General features: G+C 43.1%; 1 protein-coding gene across 2 annotated transcripts; it reads right to left on the bottom strand.

The window, feature by feature from the left end:
- Positions 1 to 229: 229 nt before the first annotated feature.
- Positions 230 to 17,923, bottom strand: IL20RB (interleukin 20 receptor subunit beta). Of its 2 annotated transcripts, XM_044435140.1 has the most exons (8): positions 17,369 to 17,923; positions 13,041 to 13,154; positions 10,941 to 11,076; positions 7,959 to 8,149; positions 6,617 to 6,741; positions 4,455 to 4,605; positions 2,955 to 3,100; positions 230 to 1,737 (listed from the first exon to the last, which is right to left on the bottom strand). In XM_044435140.1, the coding sequence occupies exons 2-8, from the start codon at positions 13,069 to 13,071 to the stop codon at positions 1,609 to 1,611; spliced, it is 909 nt and encodes a 302-aa protein (XP_044291075.1). In that variant the 5' UTR covers positions 13,072 to 13,154; positions 17,369 to 17,923; the 3' UTR covers positions 230 to 1,608. The 2 variants fall into 2 exon arrangements, with proteins under 2 accessions (XP_044291075.1, XP_044291073.1); XM_044435138.1 differs by lacking the exon at positions 17,369 to 17,923 and having other exon boundaries at positions 12,821 to 14,177.
- Positions 17,924 to 17,987: the final 64 nt, after the last annotated feature.

Below are 17,987 nucleotides of genomic sequence, written 5' to 3'. Positions count from 1 at the left end.
TTCATTAGAGAACAGAACCGAAACAGTACAGTTCATATTTATTTATTTATTTAAAACATTTATATGCTGCCTATCTCGCCAATGGCATCCCTAGGTGGCTTAAAGGGAACTTCAACTTTAATCAAATGTCTTCCTATGCACTTCTTTGCTTGCACAGCAAGTCTAAGGACTGCTTCGACTATAAATTCTCTCTCACACATTCGCACATTCAAAAATGACACTCCATTAGTTTAAAGATATGTAAGTTTTATGATCGACATTGAAAATATACAGACTCTTAGTAGTAAACCCCTGAGTTTGTGAACAAAACATAATCGTCACATGTGCAGCCATACAGTCATCTGTACAACAAATTAGAGCTCAGTTATGTATACTGAGCAATTCAGTGCCATGTATGGTTTTTTTAAAAATCTCCAAAGAAAAATACAAAACCTTTGCAATGCTTCATTTAAACATCTCCAGAAACATAACTTTTTTCAAACTTCAGTTTTTGCAGCAAGTGGTTAAAGGTGTGATCTTGTGTGTAATTAGACAGAAAAAGCTCCTACAGTTCTCAGATATGAGAACTGACAGTAGTCATCTTTGAAAAAGTGGGAACTAAGCTTGGAAAGCAAAGCAGACAAAAGTTCATGTGTTGCCAATTCTGTACGATTCTATATATTAAAGACAGGATGGGGAATGTGTGACCCTCCAGATATTGTTGGGACTGTAATTTGCATTATCCATCACATTGACTAGGCTGGCTAGAACTGATTTGACACTACTGCCAACCTCAGTGACCTCCAGTGACCTCCAGTGCAAGGCTAATAGTGCTTGCTGGTGCAATGGGAAAACCTGTAGTGCCAGCAAATACTTTTGACATTATGCTAGGGGTTGCTGACATTAGTGCAATATGATTTATGGTAGTAGTAGTGCTGAAGAGGATAATTTGTTTATAGTCCCTAAAGATCTGAAGGACTACACGTTCCACATTCTTGCATCGAAGGGAAGCTCTTGTTTCGCCGAGTGATTTCCAGCAACGTATGGCATGCCTGTACCGCCATGAATAGTTTCTCGTGATCTGTTTGCCAAGGAATGGTTGTAGACTGACCCACCCTCTGAAATTATTGGCATGTAAAACATCTGTCCTACTTCAGCCCAAAGTTCTGGCACTCACTGTTTGTTGACTTTCTCTAGTCTGAGAAACGAAGCACAGATTGTCTGACTGTTGAGACCAATCATAAAGTGAATACTCACTGTGAAAGCCCTTCTTGATGATCCCAGAAATAGGACCTCCAAGATTACCCCTTTATGCAAGAACAAACAAAACCCAATACATTGGAACCATTCCTAAATCAAGCACATGGTAAGTAGCAATGAATATGGTACCTGTTTTTATTCATGTGCTTGGCTGTGGTTCTGTCAGACAGATGGACAGATGATCTGTCTAAACTCTGAGGGCAGGAACCACATGGTGATTTTTCCTTTGAATAAAGCAAACTCTTGTATTTTTAGTACCTCAGTAGCTCATTCTCAGTAACGGAAAGGAGGGTGTGCCCAATTGGGCAAAGAGATGAGTAGGATTTGTGGTCTTATTTTGCAATTTTCATCTTCAGTGTGAATGCGATTTTAAAGGGTGTCATGAATCCAAAAATGGAGGAGAAGCTCTTCACGGGCTATCACTTGCACATGCTCATCACATATCTCCATCTCGTCGCCTCTGTAATTTAGGATCCTAGTAGGTGATTCAGTAAGTTTCTAGACGGGGGAAAAACAGTATGGTGTCAAAGGCTGAAAAGCTTGAGGATTGGCTTGAGAAGGTGAGTGTGTCCACTCCCTCATGCTGCCCAATGGCACTAGGGCATGCCAGAAGTGCTTGTCTTTGCTCAGCAGATCTGCCTTTGAAAGGCTTATATTCTTAAGTGCAGGTTGACTTAGGAGAGGCAAACTGGCTGGAGGAACGTCTGAAGTCTCATTCACGTCCAGCCTTTGCTGGAACGAGCAAAGAACTTTGTGTGAGCAGGAACCTCAGACCTGTGTTGCTGCCTACTGCTGATAGATCAGATCAGTGACTTGAGAAAGGATTCCCAGTGGTATCTGGGGAAAGATTCCAATCAAAACCAGGGCCAGTCCAAGATATTTTGTTGCCTGAAACACAGAAGTAAGTACCCATAGTACCCAAAGCTCCCCAGATTATTTAGCCATCTAAGGCAGACAATCCCACAAGTACACACCCTGGCTGGAAAAAAATGCAGCAAATAAAAAATAATAACAATTTTTGCCTTTTTATGACACCTCAAATCAACTGCCTAAGGCCTAATGGTAGGGCTGGCCCTGATTCTTGCTCAATACTTCGTTACTTTTCACAACAGATGAAGTCACACAAAACCAGCTTGTAACACCCAGGCTATAGTGTTGTGATTGCTGCTCATATTCATATGGATTGGGACCCCCAGGAAAGCTAGGTATGACCAGAGGTAAAGGAATTAACATCATCTACCAATTATAAGCCATTGCTTTTATTTTATCAGAAGTACTGTTTTCTTATATGAAAGGATTTACAAATAGGAATGCTTCACTCTAGCATTTAATGACTGATCTCCACTCATGGATTACATAATCAGCCACAGGTAACAGACATAGAGATGCCAAAGGTCTAGCTCTCTTCCCTGACAATTAATATAAAGGGGGGTTACTGCTTCTGATACCAGAGGTATCACCATTGTGACTAGTGCTTATTGAAAACCTCTTTTCCTCCATGAATTTGGCTAGCAATCCTTTGAAATCACACTGAAATCATCCACATTGGTGGCCATCAGTATGTAGTTTAATTATGTACTTCCTTCTTTTGTCCTGAATCTCACTGCGCCTCTGGAGGTCTGTGGCTTCAGTCCATGGCTTTGTAAAGCAGGGCATGTCTACCTTCTTGGGGGAGATGGGTCAAGGCCCAGTTTGTGCTCCAAAGCATTTCTTACCAAAGTGTCTGGCAAGCCGACATTTGGGCAGCAGGAATACTGGCAGATTCGGCAGGTTTTCCAGGTCAGCCAAGGAAGCACCAAGATAATTGCAATCAAGGCAGCCAAGAAGAATGGGGCAAAGGTCACCCATACGGCTCTGCTGTCTGGAGGCAAAAGAGGTGAGTTATGGAGAGAACAGAATGCCACAATGGAATCACGCCCTAAGAGACCTGCAAATCAAAACAGCATTGCATCTTAAACAGATTTTAGACTTTTCACATTTCTCCAATGACATTTGGTTCAGAATTTGCTGTCCCATCTCAGCAGTGGATTCCATAATTTCTATCCTGCAAAATCAATACCAGTTTGGCATAGATGGACAGAAAGCCTGAGACATGTCACATACTTTGGGTTTTAGTGGGATGAAAATACAAATATAGTTGAGTTTGGGTGATGTGTATTTGTGTTAAATGTGAAATTTGGAGCAGTAACTGAATGAGATACCTATGCTGTCTGGGGCATGTTAGAAATTATCGGCCTATTTTCTTTCTCTACTTGTGTAGGATGGTGCCTTTAGTTACTTTTCAGATAGCTATCAAAGGGTCACAAATATCTGGAATTATTGAATTTAAGTGACCTCCTGCTCCAGCATTTTCAGTGAATTTTTGGATATTTTTGGATTGTGATAATGAAAGAGAGCATAATTTCTGCCCTCTCAGGTGAGAACCACATTTGGGTACCAATTTTAAGAAAGGGAGCCACACTGGAATGAATTCTGCAGAGTTCATCAGCAATATGGCTGACTATGAATGAAAGCAATGGAAAACTAATCTCACGAGGAAGAGCTGTTGTGTACAAAATTGTTAATCCTCTGCATCAACTTTCAATTTCATGGCAGAACTGAGAGCCAGGCACTTTGCAAGAATGAGCTTTTCCTTTGCTGTTTTTCCAGTACTTAATCTCTAGACAGCACTGTAAGATAGGGAAACAGTGCAAATGCACATGAAGCAATCACACTTTCTTTTGCTTTCACAATGCTGCATTTTCCCTGCACTAAAAACCTTCATACAGAAGTGAAATTGGAAGGTCACAATATCATTCAAAAACTCCAAAAACAGCCATAAAGAGAAGCATATAATAAAAGTCTTAATGGCTGAAGGAAGTAGAAAATAGAAAACTTAGAGTGGCAAATGAAAACAGTCTCCGAATACCTGAAAGACCATCAAAGAAAACAGGTAAAAATGTTCAGAGCAGCACCAAAGCACAGGACTAAATCAAACAGGCATAACTTATAGGAGGGTTGTTTTCAGTTGGACATCAGAAAAAATGTATTGAGGACAAGATCAGTTTGACAATTGAAGCAATTACTTGGGGAAGTGGGGGGCTCTCTCTCATGGGGGTCCTCAGAGACTGGATAGCCTTCTGTCAGGGATGCTCTGGTCCTCAGATGTCCAGCATCGGGAAAAGAATTAGACTAGCTGGAGTACAAGGCTCCATCCAGTCCTGTATTGCTCTTACCTTCAGCCTTCACACACTGCACCTCACTGAAATTGCTGCTCCGGTTAATGGCCTCAACATAGGTCTGGGCTCTGATACAGTATTCTGCACTGGGTTCCATTTTCTCCAGATGTATAGTCATGCTACTGTTTCTCACCATTTTACAGTATACCTAATTTAAACAAATCCAGGGTGAGAAGAGAAATTGGGGTTAAAAGGAGTTTCAAGCATAAGATACCTTAGCCTGGTGTGATCCTGCCTTGTCTTTCTCTGTAAGACCCACATGTTAACAAATACTATCGTTAAACAAGAAAAACATCCACACCATGTTTGTGTGATGCAGCCAAAACTCTAAGGACACGCAAGGCATACAAGTACCTGAGCTCAAACAAAACTGTTCACAAATGTGGAGTTTCAGCAAGATTTCCAAATGCAAATTCAGCAATTTGAATGATTTCTTGTGATTTAATTATTTGACTGAAACAATCACTTTCCCACCAAAAAACAAAACAAATTAAAAATAAACATTAGAGTGTTTGCAAGTAAATTCAAGACAGAAAACCTTCTCCACTCTTCCTTTTATTTTTAATCAGCCCATTAGTCTGTTATAGAAAGTTAAATAGCAGTAGTACATTAAGACAAATGGAACAAGATTAGATCACGGTCCATGCTATAGGGAAGGTGTGAAACTTCTGGAAGTTACTAGCCACAATGTCTGTGGAAGTAGCCTTCCCCTCTTTTGTCTCCCAGCAACTGGTATTCTGAAGCCTGGTTTATACATAATGTTAAACTATGGCATGCTTTGGTAAAAACTGACATTATGTCTGAACTCTTCCCCACAAACAAATCATGGTTTGTCAACCAGCTGTAAACCACAAAAAGAATCCATGATTAGTTGTTCACTTATTTAAACCATGGCTTACTGTGATGTCTGAAACCAGAACTGTGGTTTGTTTGAGTTGTTGTTCACTCTAAAACAGAGGCACCTAGCAATAGCAGCCTGAAAATGAAAATGTTCTGAAGGCTGGGAAGATGGACATGACCTTTCTGTTAAAACAGATGACCAAGGAAAATTTTAATTTTGCTATAGTCAATTTTAATTTACTTTACCAGACTTGATACTATCTCATTGTAAGCCTCTGGGATAAACCCTAGAAAAATAGGGTTTTATATATAGGGTTAAATCCAGATTTAGGTGCATAATTGCAAGGCGACCAGTGGAATCAGATGTCCCCCCCCCCATATCACAAAAACTGTTCACCCTCCTGAGAATGCTACATAGAGGGTCAGGGAACCTGTTGAGTGTGGTAAATGGTGATGCATGGATATCTGACAGGATATCCTTAAAAATCCCTGGGAACGCCTACAACTTAGTTTAGAGGGTAAGAATTACTAAAGTATGATGAAGCTTTTCTAAAATTAGGCAATGTATGGAGGGGGAGGGGGGAAGAGAGCGCGAGCGAGTGAGCAAGGAGGGGTGGAGTGAAGTGCAGCGTTGGATAATGAAGGCAGTAGAAGGAAAAATGTACATATTTTGGTAAATTTGTTCAATTTGTGTAAAAGGGATTGTCAGGTGCCATTCATTCTGGAATTCATCATCAGCACTGTCTCTTTTTTAAAGAAGCATTTTGTTTTACTTGCCTTAATTCCGTTACAGTCCTCTTTTTCATCAATTAATGTGCAGTTGTGCACTTAATTTATGAATATTAGAGTGAATCCCCCTTCAAAGTGAAACAATGGCCAGGAAATCTGCAAAATCTGTGAGACTTTTTAAAAAAAGCCCAGTAAATTGCAGAATCTGCAGGTCACATTCACAGAAATCCAAGCTCATTGAACTGATTGCTGATTTCTCTAGCACCCCTAGTGAGAAGACAGGCTCCTGTAGGAGATGATCCTTGGAAGACTGAGTCCCCAAGCAGGATAACTGTATTGCTCTAGGCAGGAACCAAAATGATCCTGCCCTTCATCAGACAATGGTATATTGCAGAGAATTGTGAAAAAGTATTAGGATGAAGCTGCCTCATGAATCATTTGTCCTGCTACCCCGTAACAATAGTGAGGTTCAGAGTATTGTCAGAACTTTGGGATGGCCTAACCATTAGATCTTGCCTCATAAATTCACTTTTCTCCCTTTCAATATAACCAGTCTTGCATTTGCACAGCGGCTGCAAGACCAAACATACCTTGTCCTTTTGGTCCTTCCTCCAGTAATATATCCAGAATTCAAAGGCAGGCCCTAGGTGCTCAAGCTCCACAAGCAAATGATATCCAGCAGCACTGACAGTCAATGTAGGTGGAGTGAGGGATGCTGTGATAAAGACACACATACCCATAATCTGATTTACATCCATCTCACTTCCCAGCTCAAGAAAAGAAGGATCCAAAGTTGCATAATACTCCCAGAACCTCCAAAGCTTACCCAAGACATGTTCACAGGGTAGCTTGGAAGAAGGCCAGATGTCCATCTGGGAGTATGGGCCCTACATCCTCTCACTCTTTTTTGTCTCCTGCAATGCTGTGGTCCTGCCCTAATTTGCCTCTTCAGCCAGCTGCATAATAGATAAAGACAGGAGACCTGATCATGGATCACCAACTTTTTATTGAGTTTGGCCTAAGAATGGTGGTCTCCTTCTGGAACACTTCCTGTTCAGCAGTGATGGGCTTAATTTGTGAAGAGTCATCCTGTAGAGGCATTTTGAAGTGTTACCTCTGACCTCCATTTCTCAAGATCCATTTTTGTTTTTCTCATACAAGCACCTCAGGGCTAAGGTGGAGTGGAAATTGGATTCTATTACCAGCACCAGACATTTAAGAAACCTGCATAGACTTGAAATGTTTCTTGCACTGTAGAAATAATGTTTTGCCTGCAGGTTTCTTCTGCACTAATAGTCCCTACCAGCAATCATTGGGGGGTAAGGGAAGTCTAGACTAGTCCGGATTGTTCTAGAAATGATACCATGAAAATGTGATGAACAAGCTACATGTTCCATGCCGTGTAGGCGCAACTTCCATTACTAGCTAAATGCTAAAATTGGGTGGACACTGTTCAGGACTTCTGAAAAATCCTTTCCATTTTATTCCTCCCCAGAAACAGTCAGCTAGCATTTGTGGACAGTGAGTGCACGCAGTCCTCATTTTGAGTCTCCCCTGCATTATTTTCTTTTTTCCCCTAAAGATTGTTTGGACTTCCACAAACCTTGGTTGTTCCCAAAGCGTGTTGACATCTTCCTTTTGTGTGTTGGTGATACTGTTTTGTCTACATAAACAACTGTATGGCACTCATGGCTTGAGCATCAGTATAGAGGGCAGGATAGTTATTAAATAAGTAGGTCTAAGACAGTGAATGTCTGTGTCAGTCTTGACCTTTGCAGAGCTGTGAAAAAAGCTATACCTGAGCTTTCACAGGAGCTAGCTATGGCACTGCGCTCCATCCGCAAAACAGGTTCACCACTATGAACGGCTCTAGTAAAGCTGGAAGGAGACGCTGCAACGGATGAGGAACTCAGTCTTCCCAAGATCACTTACTTGTGATGCGATTGAAGAAGCTATCAAGGCTGGCCCAGTGTGAGGCTTGGGTCCCCAGAGCTGCCCTAACCCGTAGATTGTATGGTACAGTGGCAGAAACATCTTCTGTGATGTCACACTGAGTGACGCTAATGCCTGTACACTTTCCAATGGGAATCCAGGTGTCGTTGGTGTAGTTCCGCTCATATTCCCTAAGGAAAGCAACGGACAAATTTAGGAGGAAGGCTACAGTGTAGCCTCTGCAGAGAATGCTGATCCTTGAATGCTTTTGCCTCAGAGGATCAAGAGTCGCTTCCTGGTCAACCTCCATCCTTGGGATGTTTTGTGTGTGCTTTAAATTTGCAGCAGTAGTGTTTGCTGCAACTCCAGGTTAAGCTAGACTGCCTACATGGTCTGATAATGGGCTCTCATAGTAAGACATGGCAGCTAGAATGGTCCTCAAAGAATAAACGGCAGGCCCTACACCCAGCAGTGGGCAGCAGATAGACCAGGATGCAATGGCAGGTCCTGAATGATTTGCAGTAATAGATCAACAAGGGTTTCTGACTCTGCATAATTTAAGAAAAGCAGCAAAAAGGTTCCAACCTTTGCAAATTGCGTCAGAGTATCTAGTCTCCTCACTCTGAAACAGAATTGGACTTTTGTATCAAGGTCATTCCAGGGTTCATCTCAGAGGGTCTAGCAGATTGCTGAATCAACTTCCTGAGCCACCACAACGAATTTGGGGCTACCCATCTGCCATTGGGTGCTTTTAGGCATTCTAGGGGGAGTATGGCAAGCAGACCCCAGAAGCCTGAAGTCATGCCATCCTTTCCAAATTTGCCTAATTTCTTCCCATATTTTTTGTTTTATTTCAGTAACCATCCACACAAGTCTTCCCTCAACATATTGTCACACAATGAACAGAAGTTTGTTGTCTGAAGACAAAGGCAACACAAAGGCTGTCCATAGAAATGCCCTGCTACACTGTGATGCCTGTAGTGGAAAATTCACATGGTGGCCCCCATGGTGAGAAAAAGATAATACATCATATAAATGAGAATTTGGTGGCCTTATGCTAGCCCAGATTCGGCTGCCTGAAGTGCGCCTCCACTTCCCTATTGGGTGCTTTGCCTGACTGCGTTTGTGCCCAGCTCAGAAGACGATGGCCACCCACTCCCAGAGCACCACTGCCTTCCCAGCAAGATTTTACTGGTGACAGTAATGGTCCAACTGTATTTTCCTAGTGTTGTATCCAGGGTTAGTATAACTTCGATCCAATTCATTCAAAGGATCTATTCCATGTAGCACCAACATTGGATACAATCCATGCATTCCTTACACAATTCAGTTATTCAAGTTGTGGAGCAAAACTGGGCATAACTGCTCGCTGTACACTCTAGGGTGAATCTCCCATCCCAGAAGCAAACACCTGTACAGTATCTACGGTATTTGCCAGCGATACCCATTCATGCGTGTTATGACATGATGAAGTCCAAGGGCAGACAAACCTGTTTGGGGCACAGGGTTTCCCCCACACTTTCTCACATTGTTTCTTGTAACACAACAGCTACAACCTGCTCTATGCATGCAGCAGAATGCAGTGGCAGAGATCTGCAATTATAGAGGGGCCTGCACAACCCCAGAATGCTGGTGGGACATGGTTAAACTCCACCTTACAAGAACAACTCACTCCAAGCAGGCAACTACAACACCTCATAGGGAGCCAGGCTAGAAGCTCTCTTCCTTATATGCCCTCTTTCACTTGCAGGATTTTTTCCTTTTTTCTTTTTAAAAAGATGGGAAGCATTAAAAAGTGGTATGCCTTCAGAGTAATGCAGTACACTTTATCACCTCAGGATTCTACCACTTCATTCTGCTGTTCTGTGAGGAATGGTATCCTGCATCCCAAGCCATGGGGGAATTTTGCTTGGCTTAACGAGTAGGGTAGGCCCTCCACTACACAGAGTCACAGGTACACCAGCAGTTAGTCAAAAGCTTGCTGTGGACATAAGGACAGCCCTGATGGAGCTGACCAAAGGCTCATCTAGTTCAATATCCAGTTCCTTCAGCAGTCAACCAGACAATTTTGGAAAGCCCACAAGCAAAACAACGCATGGAGACACAAGTCCCTTATTGCTGTTGCTCGCTTGGACTGGCATTCCGCTCCGCTGGAGTGGCGTTCAGTGGCAGGCCGCTTCTGATCCTGGAGAGGGAAGCATGCAGCTATCACGATCAGCACGCCATGCCAGGCTTGTCCTCCATAAGTTTGTCTAATCCCCTTTCAAAGCCATCAGCTGGTGTTTCTGCGTTTGGCAGTTCATTGCTCTATCTTCTCAGCTGAGTGTCATCTGAATGTCAGCAATGAGATCCGAGCCCTGCACAAAGAGCATTTTTGTTCCTGCTTTTCTGTTATATAACCTCTAGGCAGAGCTGGGCTACAATGGAATAGCTCAAAGAAAAACAGGACTATTTCCCCCGTTCTAATAAAATATCCCATTTCCCCATGCTATAAAAAATGAAAAAATGCTACAAAGATGCAGAAGCAAAGCTGAAGGATCACGACGTCGTCTAAAGAGCCTGCAAACACCCATAAATAAGGAATCACAGATGCACAATAAATGCTTTGTGTAGAACGGTTTTAGGGGGGTGACCACTATCTTGTAGAATGCCCTAACCATCATGTAGAAACAAATGCAGTAGATTAACTGAAGAAATGCAACTAATACAATAGATTGTCTAAAGAAGTATTTTTTATCTATTCATGTTCACTGGATAATCCTACTGTACATCCCATTACAACTGAGTGCGAAACTTTCTAGATCTTCTTCCACATTGCACCTTTTTGATGTGGGCCTTCCATACTTTTTTAAAGACCTGTGGCATATCTATAGTATATTTAGAATTTATATTATTATTCTAGAAATAAATATTATAGGAATGTTTATATTCACCTCCATCAAACCACATTTCAGGTGGGAGAGACATTTCAAGGAAACTTACCCTTGAAACTCAACAGAATATTTTACAGCTTCTCCAGGGACGCTCACCGGGCTCCACAGCAGAAAGTGCTTCATGTTGGTGGACAGAATTGTGACATTCTGAGGTGCTGGCAGTAGTGAACCTTTGCAAGAAATCACTAGGCAACACAGAGAGAAAAAAACGAATTAACTCTGTGAGCTATTAGGAAGGGGTTGAGGTTGGGGTGACCACTGGATTGCTCTGTTGACGGGACATAGGCAAGCATTGTTGAGTCCACCTTTGGCTAAGAAAGTCAGATAAGCATCAGTCAGGGGTGTTTTGGGTAGAGATGAAAGATGTTAGCCATAGGCTTCCGGGTCAATTCCAGCGCTTGGGGACTCAATCCAGCTCTCTCAGGTGGGGGCTATTTTTCCTGGCTCCACTCACTTTGCCTGGTTGTCAACTGTTCAGCGGTTTCCTTGCTTTTGCAGTTTTCTCCTAATTCTAAAAAGCTGAAATGCTTATTTTAAATTATATATTTTTTTAAAAAAAATTATGTGTTTTTAAATTTAAAAAAGGTTTTTAACTGGGAGGCTGACATGCTACAAAGTGAAGTGTTGGCCTCTGGCTCCATCTTTATTTGGGTCCATAAGAGCAATCTTATGTTTGGGAGATCCTAACACAGCTCTGCCTGGTATTCAGATTATTCAGCTAGTTTATTTTCTTTTAGGCTCACCAGTTTACCACCTGGAAAATGCAATCACCCCTGTTCTTGGTGGCAGCCATTTTAAGACCGAATCTCCTTCCAGGCACTCATAGTGTGAGAGCACCCAGGGCTCTCTTTCAGAATTCCAACTATACCCATTATCCGAAAAGTTTGGAGACACTGGATTGATGGGCAGCTGCATAACCCCTGATGTTTTCCCTTCTGGAGGGTCTTAATAAAAAAAACAAAACAGAACTTTAAACCAAGCTTGATCGGAACAACCTTCCAACAGAATATTCCTTCAAACCACTGACAATCCTTCAAATTGAAAGCTTATTACTTGTAAAACAGAACACAGAGTCACCCTAGATCTACTTTCTGCCCACTCCTGTCGTATCATGTGATTTAAAATGGATCTCACCAACTACAGCATGTGAACTGGCAGGATGGTATTTTAATGTTCACACCTGGATGTGAATATTACCTGGATGAGTGGCCTACATACAAAATGGAACAGACACCTCCCACACCCCCCCCCCACACACACACTGAATCTCCAGAGATGCAAAAAATATAACATATTGGCTACTGTGCTGCATTTTTCTCTGTTACCTTTGAGAAGCAATTGTGAAAAAAAAGAAAAAAAAGCAAAGAAAATAAACTGGCAGCGCTCTGATAGCAGCAGAGCTTTCAGTGAAGATTAGGAGAGCACAACATCTCTGGCCAAAAGGGCAGCATGTGACAGTAACTCAGAGATCAGCCCCATACTCGGGCATGCTCACAGATGCATGTGTACATACATACCTACACGTATACAAACACGTATACATACACATGAAGGATCCAGATATGGGTTGCTTCTTGCTGCCAGCAGCCACGTGAAAAGAGTGATGTGTATGAGGCTCTCTGGAAGAGTGGGCAGACTTCACAAGCAGTGAGGAAAGTGGTGGGGGCAACACACCTTTGAGTGCTGGGCTGGGTACCCTGGTGTGGATGCTGCCCAGAACAGTGGGAATCTTGGAAACTTGCACTCACAAAATGTTTAAAGGCGCCTCTCAATTTGCCCCCCCTCCCCAAGGCAAAATAGAGGCATTCCTTTATCGGGTTGGAGCATACAGAATATATTTGCCCTTTTAAGTGGCAGCCAGGAACCGCTGGTTTGCTACCCCCTTGCCATCTCGCTCTGAACTGAGATTACATAATTGTAGTCACATACCTGATAGAAAAAGAGGCATCAAAGAAGAGATGAAAAAGGAACGTGAGCGAATGGCCATTTCACTTCAAATTAGAAAGGTTGCCCAGATATAGCCGGACCTGGCATCTCCTTCTCCTGCTCCAGGAGCCTCCCCATCTTCCAAGCCAAGCAGCAATGTGGGTGTTAACTAAAGGATCCCCTTCGCTGTGGCTGAAGAGTGTAAACGCTGTTCGCTGCTTACGTGAGGGCTGCTGCTGGATCCGGCCTCCCATTCAGCTGCATTCCTCAGGAGGGTGTGTCCGAGGTAATTCCGGTACTGTCATTCTGGCATTTTCCTACAGGTTGTGCAATTGACCTTCACAGACAAAATGAGGTGCAGATGATGCAGGTTCCACAGTGTTGCAACTGACAACTTGGTTGCAGCAACTGGCTATTCTGCAAATCCTGCGCTGCAAGTTATAGCTAAAGATTCAGAAAATCCCAGCTGCCAGAATTTCTGTTTTGTTTCAAACATCTCTGGAAAATTAAGTTATGCCTCCATGATATGAAAACTGACAACATATTTCAGCTCACATCCCAGAAACAGCTTCCTGTTTAATCATCCTTCATATGGAGCTTTGGCTATTGAGTGGCACAGAAATTAAATAAATTTCCATCTGATGAGAAAATTGGGAGGAGAGACCAGAGTTGTGAGGCCAGAGTTACGCAGTTTAATTTGGTCTCCTTGTTTAAGGCAATCACTTATCACCAAAAAAGAAAGAGAAAGGAAATGCATCTCCAAAACAATGAGGACAAAAGGAAGGCAGTGATTTGGGTTGCATGTGCTCCTTCGAACATATAGGTGCAAATTTAGAAAGACTGACCTATCATTTAAATAGAAATAGAATAAAGCTCAACATAGTGGGGGAGACTGTGTCCAAACCAGCTGTGTCTGCCTGCTACCTCGGAGTGTGTTCAGATGGACAGCTCCAATGCTAACAATCAAAAGGCGTTTTGCAGTGAATCCATCTTTTATCCTTTTACCAGATTTATTTCTAGCAAGAAGTTGGAAGAAGTGGTGGAGGAAAACAGGAGGATGACAAGACAATGAAAGACAATATGGTCTGGACCCTCTGTAAAATCCTGGAAATGAGGCAGTCCTATCATACGAACAAAGCTTCAACTGGAAGCACTCCAGGTGCTAACTGTCAATGGGCACCTTCAAAGCTTTTTCCTGCTATGCTTTCTTAGGCCGTTATTTCTTAAGCTTTAAACTAGACCTGGACTGGACAGCTAAAGAGGAAACACTCAAACAGGACTTTCCTCTAACCACTTCTGCAAAGTAGGATACCTGCTGCCATCCTATGCATTAATAGAAGTATTAATTCCTCATCATGAGTAGTAGTAGTTCCCCATACTCCTCACTAGTCAGATTTCATCTGGAACACTGTGTCCAGTTCTGGGCAGCAAGATTTAAGAATGATGCAGAAAAGGTCCAAAGAAGAGCAACAAAAAGGATCCAGGGTTTGGAAACACAGTCCTATCCGGAAAGACTGAAAGAACTGGGCATGTTCAGCCTTGAGAAGACTGAGGGGGGACATGATACCCCTCTATAATTACCTCAAAGGCTGTCACAAAGAGGAAGGTCAAGATCTCTTCTCACTGATGCCAGAGTGTAGGATGCAGAATAATCAAGTCAAGCTGCAACAACCCAGAGTCAGGCTAGATATCAGGAAAAGCTTCCTCACTGTCAGAGCAATATAATAGGGAAACCAGTTGCCTAGAGAGGATGTGGGCTCTCCCACACTAGAGACAATGCAAAAGAAACTGGACAGCCATCTGAGTGGGATGGTCTAAACTGGTGTCCTGCAACAGCAGGGTGTTGGACCCAATGGCCTTCATGCCCCCTTCCAACTCAACTATTCTATGATTTGAGAAGTATGTTGCAGAGCTGGAAAAGGTGACCCAAAGGGTTGAAGAGGTTGGGCAAGTTTCTTGTAATGAAAAGCTAAACATGGGCAACCAAGAAGATTTTGTTACCTGAGACAGAGCAGCAAATGACCCTGCCCAAGTCAAGGCGTACTGTATGCTTGAATATACACGGACATGACTTTAAAGGGACACTTGATTTCCGATCACTTTGTAGAGGAAAGAGAATCCCCATTGAACTCCTCTCATAGGGCCAAATATGTATATGTGCCCTGCTAACCCAAGGAACTAAAATGAGGCCTCAGATAAATATTTGCTATAAGCTACAGTATGTCCTACATGTTTAAGCATGCTTTCTTCCCTGATTTTTAAAAAAATGCCTGGGAGAAATTACTTGAGCAGCACTATCCTATCAGTGTTTGAGACCGGATTATCTGAAGGACAGCCTATCCTTGTAAGAACCTGTCCAAGCATTAAGATCAGCATCTGTAGCCCACCTGCAAGAACCATTCAGCTGATGGATACTAAGGGATGGGACTTTCTCGGTGTGATCCCACACCTTTGAAGCTCATCACTGCTGGCTTTAAAAAACACACCTGAAAACACATTTCCCCCCAACAACATCTGGTGCTTAAAAAATAGAGCAATCTAATATCATTGTTTAGAGCAGCCACATCTGAAGATGGCCTAACCATGACGATGCACAACCTCTAAAGGAAAAAGAAGGTGATGCTGGTGTGTATGCTTGTGTAATTGTAATGTGTATCTTTGTGTTTTTGTAATGTTATAAGCTGCTTTGTGAAAATTGATGTGTTAATATCCTGGACCAACAAGTGGGTCCTAGATCAAAATTAAGCCAGAACCTTCTTTGGAAGCAAGAATGACAAAATTCAAGCTGTTGTATGTCGGGAAAATCACAAGAAGGCAAAACTCACCGGAGAAGACAATAATGCTAGGGAAAGTTGAAAACAGAAATGGGGGAGACCAAGAAACAGGAGATGGATTGATTCCATAAAGGAAGGCACAGCCTTACATTTGCAAGAGCTGAGCAGGGCTGGCAAGGACAGCTCATTCTGGAGGGCGTTCTCTCCTAGGGCTGCCTAAGCTGGTGATGATTTGACAGCACATAACAACAACAGAGCTGTGTTGTCAGGGCAGCATGTCCTGAAAGGCTGGTGAAAAACATTTGAAATCAACGTTGGAGGGAAGCGCCAGGAGGAACGGCCAAGGAAATGTAGACACTGCTGCTGCTGCCACCCTCCTGCCTATTTTGCTAAGAGAACTCCCTCATTACACCAAATGGTAGAGCTGGCCCCAAGGCTCAAGTATTTAAGGCTTTTTAGTTTAGAAAGATGACTAAAGATGTACACAACAGGCAATCTGATAAAATGACTAATGGGGTAAAGAAAGTGGATACAGATATAGTTATGTTGTCTTCCTTCTACATGACACTTAGGCTTACCCAATGAAATTGATTGGCAGTAGCTTATGGGCAAGTAAGAGAAAGCAATTTTTCATTCAGCAGATAATTTATGAAACTCAGTGCTGCCAGGGTGTGGCAATGACTGCCAGCTGAAGGGCACAATGCAGACATGTTTAATCTAGAAAAAGGCCTTCAGTTTTGGCATTATTTAGTTGGCAGTGGAAATAGCTGTCTAAATATGCATAGGGATGCATATTTAGGATAAAAATGGAGAGGAGACTCGTGTAAGTCAACTCAAGTTTCCTCAAAGAGGGAAAAAGCAGGGAAGAAGTGTTATGCAGTAACTGTACCCTTAATGGCTTAAGAGAAGTTAAGGCCTTAAATTAATGTAGTACAGCTGAAAATGTGCTACTTTATAATGAAAGGCCACCCCATTTGAGGTCTTCGTTTGAAAAAAAAAAAAAAAAAGGCACTGAAGAGGTGACAGGATGTGACAGAAGAATTCATATTAAGCACTGTGTAAAGTAAGAATAGAAAACCTAGAGTTACCCAATGAAATATCTGTAAGAGGAACTTAAAGCTTATCTTTGGATGAAGACATTTTGCTGTGCAATCCTATACGTGTCTAGTTAGAAGTATGCTTCAATCAATTCAGTGGAATTTGCTTCCAGGCAAGTGTGTGTAAGCCTACACCATTAGGCTACAATCCTAAACACATTTACACTTACTAGAGGGAGAGCCACATTGAACATAGCGCTATACAGTGCTCTAACTGTACCTTCTTCTATGGCTCCCAACATCTGGGGTGCTGCCAAAGAATACCTTGGAGTTCCAATCACCCTTGCAGCTGGTACAGAAGGAACTGCACTGGCTGTACTTGCCAAGGGGCCATGGGGCCTCAGAAGGGGGGAAAGGAAGGAGGCTGTGGCTGTGGCCTTACACAGGATCCGATCAGAGTCCCAGCCTCCTTTCCTCCCCCCTCCCCACCCCATACCAGGCCTAGAGGGTCGAAAGCAGGCATTCAGAGCAAATGGTAGATTGCCACTGCACCTGTGCCCTTAGCAACTGTAAAATACCACCACCACCACCACCAACAGAATCAGAGGGCTCTGCTGGATCAGACCAAGTGTCCATTTTGTCCAGGCTTCTGCTCACAGTGGCCAAACAGTTGCCCACAGGCAGGAGATGAAGGCCTCCTGCTCATGTCCCTCAGCAACTGGCCTACATAAGCATCCTACCTCTGATACTGATGGAAGCATCAAGCCATCAGGAGCCTTCTTCTCCACTCATTTGCCCAATCCATGTCCAAATGGGTAGCCACTGCTACAGCCCGAGCCTTGAATTACGGCGTTCAACAAGTTGCTGCGTGGAGAAGCCCTTGCTTTCATCCGTCCTGCCTCTCCTACCAGGCAGCCGCCTAGGAAGGCCTCGGCAGTTATAGGGGCCTATAAATACATGTATAATAATGGAGCGACCCCTTCATAGGTGCTGGGGTTCCCAGAGGCAGAAAAAGTCCTCCTTATCCCCCTTCCCCACACCATATAGCATTCTGTCCACCGGCATCCTGTCATCCCTTCCCCGCACCCCCCAAATAACCCCGATAATAAAGGAAAGTCATAATATTCAACAATCTTGAGATTTTTTTCGTTATAGGACGGGATAGAAAGGCTTCAAATAAATAAATAAATAAATATTTTGCATGTAAAGTCGCAACCGAGGAGAGCTACTGCCACACGTGTTTCTGGCTCCCTCCGAACGTCAGAATGTCGCGCAGAGCCTGCAACCTTCCAAGGCCCCGGGAGGACGCGTTCTCTCTCCCACGCGCATGCGCGAAAGCCGCCAGCCTCCACCGCGAGA

The sequence above is a fragment of the Varanus komodoensis genome, unplaced genomic scaffold (genome assembly GCF_004798865.1).
Source record: "Varanus komodoensis strain SLA01 unplaced genomic scaffold, ASM479886v1 scaffold29_1, whole genome shotgun sequence".
Classification (NCBI taxonomy): domain Eukaryota; kingdom Metazoa; phylum Chordata; class Lepidosauria; order Squamata; family Varanidae; genus Varanus; species Varanus komodoensis.
This window is presented reverse-complemented; position numbering and strand designations above follow the sequence as displayed.

Bases quoted from the DNA above. Each gene is read 5' to 3' on its own strand.
- IL20RB (XM_044435138.1), bottom strand. From the start codon at position 12,878: ATGGCCATTCGCTCACGTTCCTTTTTCATCTCTTCTTTGATGCCTCTT. The intron at 6,742-7,958 runs GTAAGTGATCTT...TCTTTATCACAG, and splicing joins CTTCTTCAATCGCATCACAA to CATCCCTCACTCCACCTACA. The intron at 1,738-2,954 runs GTAAGAAATGCT...TCCCCCGTCTAG, and splicing joins TCGGCTTGCCAGACACTTTG to AAACTTACTGAATCACCTAC.